Below are 13980 nucleotides of genomic sequence, written 5' to 3'. Positions count from 1 at the left end.
GTGTATGCGGCATATCGCAAGTGCAGTGTAATCAGAACCATCTTTGGTATTCATCGGCTATTTTCTCTGGGCGAATGCCACCTAACCGAAAGCGGTCACACCATTGGCGTCTGTTAATCAAACTGGGAGAAAGGCTTTCTCTGTTTTCCACGGCCAGGCGGTTCTCTAGGACTCCTACGCTAGGAGCCAACGGATACCAGACACAATTCAGTGAAATAGATAGCAGTGGCGTGAACTGTCACGAGCAAAACAGAAATACAGCTCGGAATTTAGTGCCCAAGTTTGGTTGCCTCCCCGCCGCCCCCGCGACTGCAACGGAAAAGCGCAGAGTGAAAATTGATTTTTAAAACAGTGCGAACTCTACAATCAGTGCAACAAGAATTAGAATTAAAAAACTCGCAACGGACGATAGAAAGGCAACAAGATGGTGCAAAAATTCCAGTCCCCCGTTCGCGTCTACAAATATCCTTTTGAGCTGGTGATGAAGGTGTGTACATTGCATTTTCCCGTCTCCCGTCTCAATTCCGTGTGGAGTGGGCGGCCTTATAGGCGTGTCCCACTGCCTGTTTACACGTACCTATCAATTTAAATGGTGCATTATGCGATGGCAAAGCCCCTAATTCAGTGCGCCTCGCAAGGGCTCTTTGTGGATCGTTTCCGTTCGGTTAGTTGCTTCATTTATTCAAATCCAAGCTGCAGATAAATAAAATTAACCTTGGACAGCAATTCCTCCCCTAACACCCCCGCCCACCGCGCTCTCACCCAGTTGCGCTCGAAGAGAGAGATGGACTATTCTTTATCCAATTGAATAATACACACTGCATGTACAGTGAGTGTGTGTGTGGGTATGAATGGTTTGTGGAAGAGAGGGAGGCGGATCGGTTGAAACTGCTTGTTTGTGAATTTTCCATTTATTTTTATTAATCTACTGATTGCGTCTAGCTTTGCGTTTTAGGCTCAATTTGTCTATTTGTAATACTTATAAGTTACATGATGCGACTTTTGAGTGATAGAGCTTTAAAATTGCGGTACTACATCTATAAGATACAAAATATTTATCTTTTTTATTAAAGCGTTTCCTCTGTTCCCTCTGTTTCCTTTTTAAATCTTTTTATTTTTTGCTGCTGACTGATAACAAAACAAACTTGGCCATGCCTGGTAAAAATTAAAAGTTGAATTTAAAAGTTTTTTTAATCTGTTGCTTAAAACACATTCTTTGGTACTTGAAAAGTAACGTAATTGTAATGTTATTGTCATATGTATTTACGTCATATTTTGACTTTCTGCTATTTATTGAACAACTTTAAAACCAATGACTAAATTTAGCCCAAACACAAATCACATAAAATATAAATTTGGGTGTTTATTATGCTTTCTCCTGTAGGCAAAAGTAAAAAACCGCTTTTCGTGACAAACACCTTAAAGTCCCCAATGTCAAAGGTCGAACATTTATTTGACGTAAGTCACCAACAGGGGTAAATCTATAAAAACTTGAAATTGAAGCAACATGAGCCTTACGAAAGGACACCTGTCCGCTCGCATGTCCCCAAAGATGCAGGCAAGGTTTAGCATTTTAGACCATTACCGACCAGACCAATTAGGACAGCCTATTTGAATAATTTACACAATTGGTTGGCTTGCTCTGGGAAAAATATGGATATTGGAAAACAAGTCCATGTCCGCAAGGAGTCGCCACGTGGTGGATGGCTCCCACCTCACACTGAATAATTCAACGTGTGAATATCCACACGAATATCCACATGAATATCCATACACCGGATTACGACCTTTGCAATAGCATCAAGGACTCGCACCCACAGGATAGATTTGTGATCAGTGCTCCAATACTGTAGTATTTCCCCCTGGATTGCACAATTATCGATATGGAAAATCTATTTTGGATTTTCATAGCTTATTGCTTCCTGAACAAGGTATGAAAGTTGATCACACCAATAAAAATATAAAGAAATATTGGCTACGGCAAGCCAAGCGAATAAATAAAATCTTGAACAATAAAAACATATTTTTTCACTGGCCGCAGAATTAGAAATTTGTAAAGCCATCAGAAAAACCCATGAAAAATGCGAAATATTAAATGAAAAACAACATGTGGGCGTATTTGAATATATTATTTGAATTATATTGATTTGTCCAATCAGCTAGAACTTGTGCAGCGATTAGGTCGTATTGCTTAAATTGCTATTTCTAAGTTGATTGCTTTTCATCTGCGATAATTTTTTGCTGAAACAGCGATAATTTTCCAGTTTTAATCGATCGTTGTCTTTGGTCCTATATATGAGCACAATTAAATGCAATTTTTTGGCCTATACGATATGAGGAATTTATTTAGTATTTTGGCGAATATGCATTCATTATTTATTGAAGAAAGCACGAGTATTGGGAATCCTATTTTGTAAACAACATTTTGAGATACTGCTCTCACCTGTTTAAATAGTGCGGTTTTGTATATGGCGTATATAATAATAAAATAAATGAGTTAAATGAGTTAGCGCCTGCGAATGGACTTCATGTTCCACGCGCTGTTGGCTTTAACCAAACACTTATTTTATGGCTCGGGCTTTCATTAAGATTAATTCATAATTACCAATTTAGCATATATAAATATGTATATATCAAGATATAGGAAACAACATTTCGTAGCCGCCCTAATAATTCGACCTTTTTCTTCGAAAACCCAGGCACCATTGGCCAAAAATAGACCTTCGAAATTGTTAAAGGCTTCTGAGACGTTGGCTGCCATCTCTGGCGGAGGATGAGCAAAACGGGGCGGGATGGGATGCATGTAGATGGCTGCAGGGCCAAGTTATAAATTGGCCAGCGTTCAAGGTCGCTTGGCAGGGAACCGGAATATAGAAAATAAATACACTTACCAAAACTGTTGCTAGCAGTTTGAAATCACTAACCAACCGAACCTAGCTAGGATGGAGAGTCCTTAAATATATATATATGTATATTGCTATCCTTGTCGCTATTGCAGGCCTACGAGCGGCGGTTTCCCACATGCCCGCAGATGCCCATCGTCCTGGACTGTGAGGTCATTAAGGACGAGTCCCTGGAGAACGGGGCCAAGCGGAACACGAGCCGGCGCTGCAAGTTGGCGGTGGACGCGCCGTACATCTTCAAGAAGCTGATTGGCGTGGACCATGTGTACTTCCTGCAGCACAACTTCCTGGACATGGCCAACCGCACGCTGAGCATCGAGGCGGTCAACGAGAGCTTCTCGTCCCGCATCGAGATCTTCGAGCGGTGTCGCTACTACGCCCACCCAGACAACTCCGAGTGGACGTGCTTTGACCAGTCGGCCACGCTGGACATTAAGAACTTCTTCGGATTTGAGCACTCCATGGAAAAGATGGGCATGAAGCAGTACACCCAGACGACGCTGAAGGGCAAGGAAATCATTGAGTTCTTTATCGGGCAGCTGCGCGAGGAAGGCGTCACGCACGTGGAGCGTTGGACATCACCCAGTGACGCACCCAAATCGCCTACCCTGGACCAGGCTCCGGATCAGCAGCACAGCATCTTGCTGGACGGCGACTTTATCGCCCGCAGCCTGGGCCAGCTGTCCCCCATGCAGGAGTCCAAGCTGCTGGAGCTGCGAAAAATGCTGGATGGTGTCGATGACTTGGAGCGTGTGCCCAGTTATCAGACCATCCTGCGTTTCTTGGCAGCCAGGGACTGGCATGTGAGCCAGGCCTACGCCATGCTGTGCGACTCGCTTCGCTGGCGTCGGGAACACCGCATAGATGCACTGTTGGAGGAGTACTCCAAGCCGGCCGTGGTGGTGGAACACTTTCCGGGCGGCTGGCACCACCTCGACAAGGACGGTCGACCCGTCTATATTCTGCGCCTGGGACACATGGACGTCAAGGGTCTGCTGAAGTCGCTGGGAATGGACGGCCTACTGCGATTGGTAAGCAAGCCTGCGTATCTTTTCGCCAAGATTACCTTTTAAACGATATGTTAATTGGCTATAGGCTTTGCACATCTGTGAGGAAGGCATTCAGAAGATCAATGAATCTGCCGAACGCCTGGAGAAGCCTGTCCTTAACTGGTCGCTGCTTGTAGATCTGGAGGGTCTTTCCATGCGGCACCTCTGGCGTCCCGGCATCAAAGCCCTGCTCAACATCATCGAGACTGTGGAGCGCAATTACCCAGAGACCATGGGCCGTGTCCTAGTGGTGCGAGCGCCCAGAGTGTTTCCCATTGCATGGACAATCGTTAGCGCTTTTATCGGTGAGTCCGAACTTGGCTCCATAAAAAATGCTTTAAATAACCTTTACAAACGCTTTGAAATCCTACAGATGAGCACACCCGATCCAAGTTCCTATTTTACGGCCCCGACTGCGCACACATGAAGGATGGCCTGGCCCAGTACCTCGACGAGGAGATAGTGCCGGACTTCCTAGGGGGACCCTGCAAGGTAAGCAAGCTGGCGGCAGCCACGACTTCCGGTAGCGCGTCTTCGGTTGGGAGCCCATTACTGCTGCATCTGTAGCTACGTACTGACTATATTCTGTTATTATTGTATCTGTGCGTAACCTCTCTTTCCCTCTGGTTCCGGCCTTGATTCCGGCTTGCTGGGGCTGCTCAGACAGAGAACCAGCTAGTCTCGCATGTGGAGCAAGTCAGTCAGAAATACTTTAGCCATTGTTATTTAACCAAATGCGATTGTGTAAGCATCCTACTCTCTTGTTCTTTTGCTCCTGCCTCTCGATTTCGTTTGTCACCATCCACAACGACAAATTGTACTGTATTCGTCCGCCTTTGTCTTACTTCCTCGTTTTTGTTTCTCACACTTTGTTCGTTGTGCGGTTCTGTTGCAAACTGTGTCAAGCCCATGTGCGCAGCTTAGCCATGACATTCCTGCTGTAATATTTCCTCCATTGTGCCCCAGCGTCCATGTCCACGTCACTTAATCTCTGTTCACCCGGCGGCTGTCATACATGTGCCCAGTCCAAGCCAACAGCCACGGACCCTTGCCTCCGGAAAATGCTCTAACGTATTGTCCTTTTCCCAAAAGACCATGATTCACGAGGGCGGACTTGTGCCCAAGACGCTTTACAAGATGAACTCCCTGGAGGATCACGACGACGAAGTGGCCGCCGAGCTGCCCACCACTGCCGCTGCACAGGCTCTGGTTCCAGCCAAGCGCCTTTCCGCCAACCACCAGCACGACCATCGCAACCTGTACAAGAGTGTGGATCTCAAGGCTGGATTCACGCACGAGCTGCTCATCCGGAACGAGGATCCCAAAAGTGTGCTCACCTGGGACTTTGATGTAATGCGCAGCGATCTGCACTTCACGCTCTACCGGGTCACCCAGGAGCTTCCGGAGAAGAATGGTGAGTTTATAATCCACGAACGAAAGGTTTTCATACTTGTTTTGTCAACTTTTGTTCTGAGAACTGGTTTTTGTTGCTATATAAGTGTTGTTGCTTGGTAAAGGTGCGAATATCACGAGGTTCGTGCCTCATTAGAAGGCTTATTTTTACTTAACACTTCTATAAAAACACAATGAACAATAAAGAGCCAAGAATTCGGAAAATTGAAACCTATGTATATACCCTTCGAATAAGAAAAACTAAATTAAAAATTTAGCTGGAATCGAATAGTTAACTATTACAATTTAGTACATATTCATACATACACATATATTTAGTCATACGTAAGCAAATTTTTGTATAATTTCAAAGGTATCTGTTGCTAGGGTTCAATTATACTGATAACGAAGAAGCGCACCAATTCTCGTTCCGGTTTAATGATAGGGAATGCTTTTTATATGTGGAGCGATAATGTAGTAAAATTCAAAAGAGTCCAACCCTAAGTTATAAAGATCTTTGTACTTTGAACTATATAAACAATGTACAGCCTGCGTGACAGTTTTACTTCTGATTAACTAACATATCATTAAATGCCTTCCTCCAACAGACTCCGCCGTCTCGTACTTTGATCTGCAGGACTTCGTCGAGGGCGTCAATTACTTCCGGGAGGAGCCCACACTGATTTGCCGGCACAAGGAGAGCGTCCAGGGCTCGCACGTGATGCATCACAACGACAGCTATCTTATGCACTGGTTTAGTCCCTCAGGTGCCCAGTTAAATGTCTTCTACGAGGTGCTCAGCTCGGCCAACTACAAGGGCTCCATGACCAGCCTTCAGTCGGCCTTCTCATCGAACTCGTCGGCGGCCAGCTCGGTGCAGAGTCGATGATATGAAAAAGCCGGGGAGGGCGGTACGAATGGCGCCGAATGGAGATCCCCGGCTTTGGAGGAGCCCATAGCGGCGATGGGGGAGGACATTCTCACAGGCACCCTGATGGAGAAGAGCCTGAATCTTTTCGAAACGCCGGACGTATTCTTTTAAGACCAAAAGTGGTAATATCTTGTGGGTTAGTTTTCTTTAGTTTTTTAGCAAAATGTTAGTTTGATCTTAACGTGTATTTAGCTCAAATAGGCCATTTATTTTCTATAAATTTATTATATTCATTCAATATATACAATCATTCATATGATAATCTTAAGAAAACTAGAAATATCAGCGGCTTAGATGAGCAACACCAAAATATCACGCAACGTTTTATTTCGAATCGTCAATTTTACTTTTTTAAAGGTCTATAAGTGAAGTTTTAATGCATATATGTAAAAGCGATGTAATTTTGATAGCTTTTTCTAATGGAACATTTTTAGCAATAATTAAGGAACTTTTCGCGATTGCAGCCACTGAAACGAAAATAGGAAAATTGAAATTTGTAATCAATAACTACGTGTTACCTAATTAGAATAATTGAAAAATTGCCGAATAGGCTTATTGCAAGGATTTTAGCCAGAACTTATACAATAGAGTGAAATGTAGGGTTTGAACTCGAAATTAGCAGAGAAAAAATGAGAGCTACACATGTTAGTTATAGTTAGACGTCAGATTATAATAATATATGTGAAATTGTATTCTGAACATTTGATTTCAAACCGTTTTTGATTGCACACTAATTGTCCCCCAATTTGTATATTTTTAATGCTAATATCAATCAATCTGCAACGGGTTTTTAATCAAAAAAGCAACTTAAATTTATCTTTTTGGCTTTTATTTACTCCATTAAATAGTTCATACTATGCGAATGTCTACAATTTAGTTTTATCAATAGTCTGACGTGTATTGTAAGAATAAACTGACAAGCCAATAACGAAGGAAAAAAGAGTGCATGTTAACTAAGTGTGTAAGTTGTATTAAGAACGTAATCAAATAAACGCTATTAGATCAATTACATGTACATGTCATTTTCATTTTATTGGATGTTTCGAAGCTGTAAGGGAAATTTCACGTTTAACATATTTTCTAAATATATATAAAATCCATTAGGCTTCCCGCCTTTTGAAAGACTATTCAAATTTTGCGCCTTCGCTCATAACTAGCTTGCCAGCCCTGGATACATCAAACAAGTCTGGCAACGCCGCATGATAACATATTGTCGAAAACGTAGAATTTTATTGTAAACTTGAACAAAAGACAAGCTAAATCGAACAATATTCATTTTTGTATTTATATAACATGATTCTCCCTCACGGCATAAGTCACGTCAATCAAAGTTATCTCCCGCGGCGAAGAACTGGCTTAAAATTGTTTATGTTTATCGCGCTTGTTGTTGGCTGATAGGAAATTAAGGTAATGTTTTCGGCAACAAAATTCCGAAATCCGCACAGCCCGCCCTAATCCCCCGTTCCCTTAGGGCCCGTATCTTATCCGTGGCGGATGCAAACCACTAAAAGGCGACTTGGCCATGAAGTGCGGATAAGCGGATTCCTTCTTATCGCTGGCCATTGGACATTGGCTATTTTACCAATAATAGTTACGAGTGGCTGGACTTTCAAGCATTTCGCGCCTAGCACTCGCAGCAGGCAGACCAGTCGCTAGAAACGAACTCCAACATGGTTGCATTGAGCACACAGTAAGTACCCCGGCCCCACCGCCCACCGCCCCTACTCACGACCACAACGTCCACAATCCCATCATTCCAACCACCAATCCACCAAGAGCCAGTTCGCTGGACAATGGCGAGCGGAGATGGCGGCGAAGGTGACCACAACGGTCTGAACTCACTACTAACTGCACTGGGCGACTATTACAGCGGCCGCCGGGAGGAGAAGGCTGTAGCCAACATCTACGATGACAAACGGATCTTTCCGGACTTCCGTGGAGGACCTTTGGACGAGTACCGCCAGCGGGCTAGTTTCTGCTACAAGCGCATGAACGTGGTGCTCGAGGGTGAGGATCACATTCGGCTGAAGGTTCGTTGCCATTTCCAGTTTGTAACACGGTCAGCGGGGTCGAAGTGCAGACTGCTTCGATAGCTTCTATCGGAACTGCAGGCCGCCAGCTGTCTAATCGTCGAGCGCCCTTATCTGCAAAATTGAGTAATTCGTTTACATGTCGATCGTCTTTAGCACAAGGTGTGGCAATGGATGGAGCAGCACCCCGACTACCAGCGGGAGTCAGGAACCGACCTGGAACGCACACGTGAAATGGCCAACAAGCGGCAGCATCTTCTGTGGGAGCAACAGTTCTACGGTGTCAACGAGGTGGGATGCGTCACGTACTTTTGAAAAAGCGGCTGCTTAAATGTCTGTCTTTCTTTCAGTATTTGGGAACCCCGCATCTCCTGCTTGCCTTCGGGCAGGCCATCTTCAGCTACGACTTTAGCACTTCGGTCAAGTTCGGTTTGTCAACTGGCATGTTCCCCAGCACCCTGGTCTCCAACGGATCTGGTCGCCTGGGCAAGTATGTGGCCAAGATCGCGGACAACCGTATTCTGGGAGCCTACGCTCTCACGGAGATTTCTCACGGCACCAACGCGCTCGGCATGCGCACCCGAGCCACTTACGATGTAAAAAGGCAGGAGTTTATCATCCACACGCCAGACTTTGAGGCGGCCAAGTGTTGGGTCGGCAATCTCGGCAAGACCTGCACCCACGCAATCGTCTACGCCCAGCTGTACGTGCCCGATGAGAAGCACCAGGGCCTACAGGCCTTCCTTGTTCCCATTCGGGACGAGCGTACCTTGCTGCCCTTCCCCGGCGTAACCGTTGGCGATATGGGCGAGAAGATCGGTCTCAATGGCATTGATAACGGGCAAGTACTTTCTTCTATCAGTTGATAAAACTTATCAACGACGACAGCAATTATTTCGATTTGTTTTTGCATTGCAGATTTGTGATGTTCAACCAGTATCGTATCCCTAAGGCGAATCTGCTGTCCAAGACCGGTGACATCGATGCGCAGGGCAACTACACCAGTCAAATTAAGGACGAGCGAAAGCGCCTTGGCGCCTCCTTGGGCGCTCTCTCTGTGGGCCGCGTCAATATCACTGCTATCACCTACGTGGCTCTGAGCAAGGCTGTGACAATTGCCACTCGCTATGCGGCCAGCAGACGCCAGTTCGGCCCTACGAATAGCCCGGCGGAGTGGCCTGTGATCGAGTATCAGTCGCAGCAATACCGACTTATCCCTCATTTGGCCACCACAATCGCCTTGCGGGTTGCTACACTCTGGATAGGCAAAGAGAACATGGATTTGACCATGAAGGGCTTTACTGGCGAGGACACCTCGCAGGCGGGCATGGAGATCCATGCGATCTCTTCGGCACTCAAGCCAGTGGCCACTTGGGCAGCCAGGGATGGCATTCAGGTAAGAATGTCAAATGCTTTATAAGTTTAAACACTTTAACTTATTGGTTTGTATGTTTTACTCTCAGGAGTGTCGCGAGGCCTGTGGCGGTCATGGCTACCTTAAATCTTCAGGCTTGGGCGAGCTTCGGAACGACAACGATGCTAACTGCACCTATGAGGGCGAGAACAACACGCTCATCCAGCAAGCGTCCAATTGGCTGATCAGTCTGCGACGCAACAATGCCGACTTCGTGGCAGTGTCCCCATTGGAGACAGTCTCCTTCCTGAAGGATATGGACGCAATTCTTCAAACCAAGGGCCAGGAGCGAACTCCTGCCGAAGTTTTAGATCCGCACAGTGAGTATTTCTTATTTATCACAATTAAACAAAGGGATAACATGTTTTTTTTGCGCTTTTTCAGATCTACTTAATGCCCTCAACTGGCTTACCGTCTGGACACTGGATACGACGGTGAAACGAGTTGAGGAGCAGCACCGCGAAGGAAAGGATGCGTTTGAGACGCGAAACAATATTCAGGTCTTTGCCGCCCAGAAGCTCTCTGTTATATACGGCGAGGTGAGATGCCAACCCTCCAAACCCCCAAACTAAACAGTCAATTAATCGAGATTGCCTTTCTTTCAGCGTACCATATACTACGTGTTTTATAAGTTTGTAATTGGACTGCCCGACTCTGCTGAGAAGAAGGTGCTGCAGCAGGTGCTCTCCTTCTATGGCGCCCACTTGGTCACAAAGTACTCCGCTTCTTTCTACCGCGGGGGCTACTTCCGGCAGAACTCAAACCAGCTGGAGCTGTACGAGCAGGGCATCTTGGCTCTGCTTCCCCTGCTGAAGAACGAAGCCATTGCTCTGGTGGATGCCATTGCTCCCACAGACTTTATTCTAAACTCTCCACTGGGCATGAGCGATGGAAACGTAAGTGGTCTCCTATAAGCAGCTGCAACTCTTACTAAGGAACTTATTTCTTCTGCAGGTCTACCAGCATCTGCAGCGCACTATTGTTTCTACTCCAGGTGTCTACGAGCGTCCTCATTGGTGGCGTGACGTTACCTACAAAGATTACCTTAAACGCGCTAAATTGTAGTCACAAAAACATTCACATTCGGAAAGTGCATTATTAATGTTAAGTTTTCAAAGTTATTCTGAGCAATCACAGTATGATATTTGTTACACACAGCTCTGCCTATTACGGTGTTGTCAAGAAATATACTCTTATGTGCTTAAAATGACTTCTGATTACGTTGACTTTTGTTAAAGTATATTTTGGCATGTAATAAGGGATTATCACATTATGTCACCTCGCCAAAGGTGGGAAAAAGTTGATCGCACTTTAAATGCTTAGTTATGTGCCACGACGTGGTCTTAAAAGCGTCGCGTCGATGACGAAAACTATTTAATAATATTAAATTGGCTTATGATAAGCTGATAATATAATTGATTGTCCAATTTCGTACGCCTGCGATACGAATACGTTTTCTAGCAGCGACGTCATGCGTAGGACTTACAATTTGTGGGAGTAGTTAATTTAAATATATACTGTTTGTGATAGCAAACATTTTTTAGAGAAAAAAAGTAGACCCCATTTCGAGTAACCTCTACAATCAAACCTTTAGCCTTCTAGTCTAAAAATTAAAAGGTAGAAATATTCAAGGACGTATTTGCATTATAGGACATGTAATGTATACAAATCGTACTAAATACTAGAACACGTTAGTTAAATTGTGAATATGTACAATTTTTGGTTGTCTTTTAGCTTAAATATGATCACAGTATTACATCGCTATTAAAATAAATCGGCATTTACAGTAATTTACAGAAGAAAGCAAAACAGATAAGTAATAAATTAAATAATTGGCTAGTATCGATGCATCTAGTTGGGTCACGGTAGAGCTCCAGACCCGGATTCGTAGAATTCTAATATTGATGACCTTTGTGCCACGTTGGGAGACTGCATTTGAGCCAGACGCTCTCCCGCCTCGCTTTCTGTCTGGATGAGCATAGGGATCTGCTGTGGCAGATCGCTGGTGGCCCATAGATAAAGGTCTAGCGTCTTCTCCGTGCAGTCAGCAATGAACCGCACAAAGGGGCGAATGTCGCCCTCGTTGGCTAGCTTGAGGAAGTGGTAGTACTTGCTACGCTGCTGCTTTGGAATAATCACCGGTGGGTAACCTGCTCGCATCAACAGGGTGTTCATCAGCAGACGTGAGGTGCGTCCGTTTCCATCGATGAATGGGTGAATGTGAACCAACTTGTAGTGGGCAAGGGCTGCATAGCTGAAAGGAGGCAGAAATCTTTAAGATTTAGAAATTGGGGAGCTGTTTAACACTCACTTGACGGGATGTAAAGTACTAATATGCTCAGAGTTTAGCCATCGTTCAAAACGCTGCATTAACAGCGCGAGATCGCCCGGACCAGGCGGTATGTGACCGCCCACATACACTTGGTTACGCCTAAACTCGCCACCTTCAATTGGGTCCACATGGCCCATAACCCTCCGATGCAGTTCGAGGATGTCCTTAATAGTGATTTCGATTCTGTGCACAATTCATATGGTTATACTAAAAATGCTGCGTAAGTAATCAAATTTTCAACTTACTTTTGCACCAGACTAGCGTTTATGTATTTCATAGCCAGATCCATGCCCAAGATTTCGTTGTGCTCGTCAATGGATTTGCCGTCTACGGCCATGCGAGTCTCTAGGATAGACCGCGTCTGGGCCAGCGTCATGGTGTTGCCCTCAATGCCTACTGAATGGTAGATGTGCTGGAAGTAGGCTTCTTTCTTTGCCCGCCGCAGAGCTGCGTTGGACTCGTGGATGGCGGAGAGGGCGTCTCGTTTGGAGTCTAACGATTCCAGCCGGCGTTGGTCCAGATTCTGTACTACGTCTGCAGTACGCTGTCGGTTGGCAAGTGCCTCGGAGTTGCTCGGGCTGATGGTCAGAGCTTGAAAGTAGTACTGATCCGCCAGGACAATGTTGCGCTGGTTGTGTTCTAGGAACTCGCCATAGCGCAGAAGCACTTCCGGGTGTCGGGGCGCTAGAGCAAGGGCGTGTTCGAATAGTCGCGCCGCCTTGTCATCCTTTCCCGTCAGGTACATGTCCTGGGCCATTCGAAGTGACACCAGCGCCTCATTGATGCTCGTCTGCTCCGCCTCCGTGAAGCTCGCGCCGACACTGTCGCTGACGCTCTTGTCGTAGAACTCCTTGAAGGCATTCAGCTCCTCCACGGAGTACAGTGCGAACTCGTCCCGCGTCTGCAGGTAGTGGGCGGTGGGCAGATGATGGAGCTGCCGCAGTTTCCAGGCCAGATTCGAGGAGCTGAAGGCATGAAACATCCAGGCCGTCAGGCTGCCAGCGATGAAGAACAGTACTAGGCGGTACAGACGTGCTGGTTTCTGATTCTGTGCATTCCAGACTGGCGGATTCGCCTGTTCTTGCTGCTGAGCAGGCGGAGAAGGTGGACTCGGTGGCTCTGCTTCCGTGCCCATGGCCAGTGCTCTATGTTCTTTTGTGTTTCACGCGAATTTTGAATACTTGGCACGCCAGGTACATGTTACGTTAAGTCCAATCGCTGGAAGACGTGGGCCCAAAATTATTTATCTGCAATATTGCAGTTATTGCGGACTGACTTCTAGCACCACGTACTTGCTTCTTCTTCGTTTATAGGTGTGACCGTTTCTGAAAAAATCCGCCTGAAACCCACATGTTCCGCACTGGAACGGTGGATACGAAAACGTAGAGTATATTATTTGGACTTCAATTTGAAAACAAAACGTCTTTTAAGGAAATTCAAAAACCTTACATAGGAATTATTTAAATATCTACTTAGCGAGGTTATAAAAAGTATGTTCTATGCAGTATGTATTAGCAGTACAAATATTAACAGATTTTATAATATAGAAATATAGAATAATCTATTTAGATATTATACGAACATTTTTTACTTCAAAGTGTTCTTAATTTGAACTTGAAATTAAATTGAAAATTTTAGAGTAATTAAAAATTGTATGCGTATAGTTTAAAAGCCCGATTAATAAAAATGTATACCTTACATATATTTAAAGGCAAATTGATTTGTCTATGGAAACGTTTCATACAAATAAGTGCCGTCACCACTTATTTTGTAATAATTAACTATTCGATTAAATAGTGATTTAGGTTTGCTACCTTAAAAACTGTTGCGGCAACTGATGCCACCTATCTATCCCACCAACTAAACCGAAATAAATTTGAACAAAATCGACAGAAGCATATTTGATACATATATTTATTGTTGTTGTGA

General features: G+C 45.0%; 3 protein-coding genes across 7 annotated transcripts; 2 read left to right on the top strand and 1 right to left on the bottom strand.

Moving 5' to 3' along the window:
* The first annotated feature begins 61 nt into the window (after positions 1 to 61).
* On the top strand, positions 62 to 7286 carry LOC6541242 (protein real-time). 3 transcript variants are annotated; one of them, XM_026978984.1, is made up of 7 exons: positions 62 to 487; positions 2999 to 3934; positions 3999 to 4257; positions 4326 to 4444; positions 4616 to 4696; positions 5045 to 5366; positions 5953 to 7286. In XM_026978984.1, the coding sequence occupies exons 1-7, from the start codon at positions 425 to 427 to the stop codon at positions 6231 to 6233; spliced, it is 2061 nt and encodes a 686-aa protein (XP_026834785.1). In that variant the 5' UTR covers positions 62 to 424; the 3' UTR covers positions 6234 to 7286. The 3 variants fall into 3 exon arrangements, with proteins under 3 accessions (XP_026834785.1, XP_001970015.3, XP_026834786.1); XM_001969979.3 differs by lacking the exon at positions 4616 to 4696; XM_026978985.1 differs by lacking the exons at positions 5045 to 5366; positions 5953 to 7286 and having other exon boundaries at positions 4616 to 5013.
* A 168-nt stretch (positions 7287 to 7454) lies between these two features.
* On the top strand, positions 7455 to 10929 carry LOC6541467 (peroxisomal acyl-coenzyme A oxidase 3). 3 transcript variants are annotated; one of them, XM_026978958.1, is made up of 9 exons: positions 7455 to 7682; positions 7747 to 8305; positions 8462 to 8596; positions 8656 to 9146; positions 9224 to 9701; positions 9769 to 10039; positions 10104 to 10258; positions 10325 to 10615; positions 10674 to 10929. In XM_026978958.1, exons 2-9 carry the CDS (start codon positions 8069 to 8071, stop codon positions 10782 to 10784), a joined length of 2169 nt encoding a protein of 722 aa, XP_026834759.1. In that variant the 5' UTR covers positions 7455 to 7682; positions 7747 to 8068; the 3' UTR covers positions 10785 to 10929. The 3 variants fall into 3 exon arrangements, with proteins under 3 accessions (XP_026834759.1, XP_001970014.1, XP_015014894.1); XM_001969978.3 differs by having other exon boundaries at positions 7455 to 7965; positions 8146 to 8305; XM_015159408.2 differs by having other exon boundaries at positions 7455 to 8305.
* Positions 10930 to 10982: 53 nt separating this feature from the next.
* Positions 10983 to 13374, bottom strand: LOC6541728 (adenosine monophosphate-protein transferase Fic). Its single transcript, XM_001969977.3, has 3 exons — positions 12297 to 13374; positions 12031 to 12234; positions 10983 to 11973 (listed from the first exon to the last, which is right to left on the bottom strand). Exons 1-3 carry the CDS (start codon positions 13184 to 13186, stop codon positions 11580 to 11582), a joined length of 1488 nt encoding a protein of 495 aa, XP_001970013.1. The 5' UTR covers positions 13187 to 13374; the 3' UTR covers positions 10983 to 11579.
* Positions 13375 to 13980: the final 606 nt, after the last annotated feature.

The sequence above is a fragment of the Drosophila erecta genome, unplaced genomic scaffold (genome assembly GCF_003286155.1).
Source record: "Drosophila erecta strain 14021-0224.00,06,07 unplaced genomic scaffold, DereRS2 tig00000055-arrow-pilon, whole genome shotgun sequence".
Classification (NCBI taxonomy): domain Eukaryota; kingdom Metazoa; phylum Arthropoda; class Insecta; order Diptera; family Drosophilidae; genus Drosophila; species Drosophila erecta.
This window is presented reverse-complemented; position numbering and strand designations above follow the sequence as displayed.

What these genes read in the sequence shown, in the direction of transcription:
- LOC6541242 (XM_026978984.1), top strand. Translation starts at nt 425, where the DNA reads ATGGTGCAAAAATTCCAGTCCCCCGTTCGCGTCTACAAATATCCTTTT. An exon ending in CTTTTGAGCTGGTGATGAAG is followed by an intron (nt 488 to 2,998) that starts GTGTGTACATTG and finishes TCGCTATTGCAG; the next exon opens with GCCTACGAGCGGCGGTTTCC. An exon ending in TCCTAGGGGGACCCTGCAAG is followed by an intron (nt 4,445 to 4,615) that starts GTAAGCAAGCTG and finishes GGGGCTGCTCAG; the next exon opens with ACAGAGAACCAGCTAGTCTC.
- LOC6541467 (XM_026978958.1), top strand. Translation starts at nt 8,069, where the DNA reads ATGGCGAGCGGAGATGGCGGCGAAGGTGACCACAACGGTCTGAACTCA. An exon ending in AGTTCTACGGTGTCAACGAG is followed by an intron (nt 8,597 to 8,655) that starts GTGGGATGCGTC and finishes TCTTTCTTTCAG; the next exon opens with TATTTGGGAACCCCGCATCT. An exon ending in CAGCCAGGGATGGCATTCAG is followed by an intron (nt 9,702 to 9,768) that starts GTAAGAATGTCA and finishes TTTTACTCTCAG; the next exon opens with GAGTGTCGCGAGGCCTGTGG.
- LOC6541728 (XM_001969977.3), bottom strand. Translation starts at nt 13,186, where the DNA reads ATGGGCACGGAAGCAGAGCCACCGAGTCCACCTTCTCCGCCTGCTCAG. An exon ending in AACGCTAGTCTGGTGCAAAA is followed by an intron (nt 12,235 to 12,296) that starts GTAAGTTGAAAA and finishes AATTGTGCACAG; the next exon opens with AATCGAAATCACTATTAAGG. An exon ending in AGTACTTTACATCCCGTCAA is followed by an intron (nt 11,974 to 12,030) that starts GTGAGTGTTAAA and finishes GCCTCCTTTCAG; the next exon opens with CTATGCAGCCCTTGCCCACT.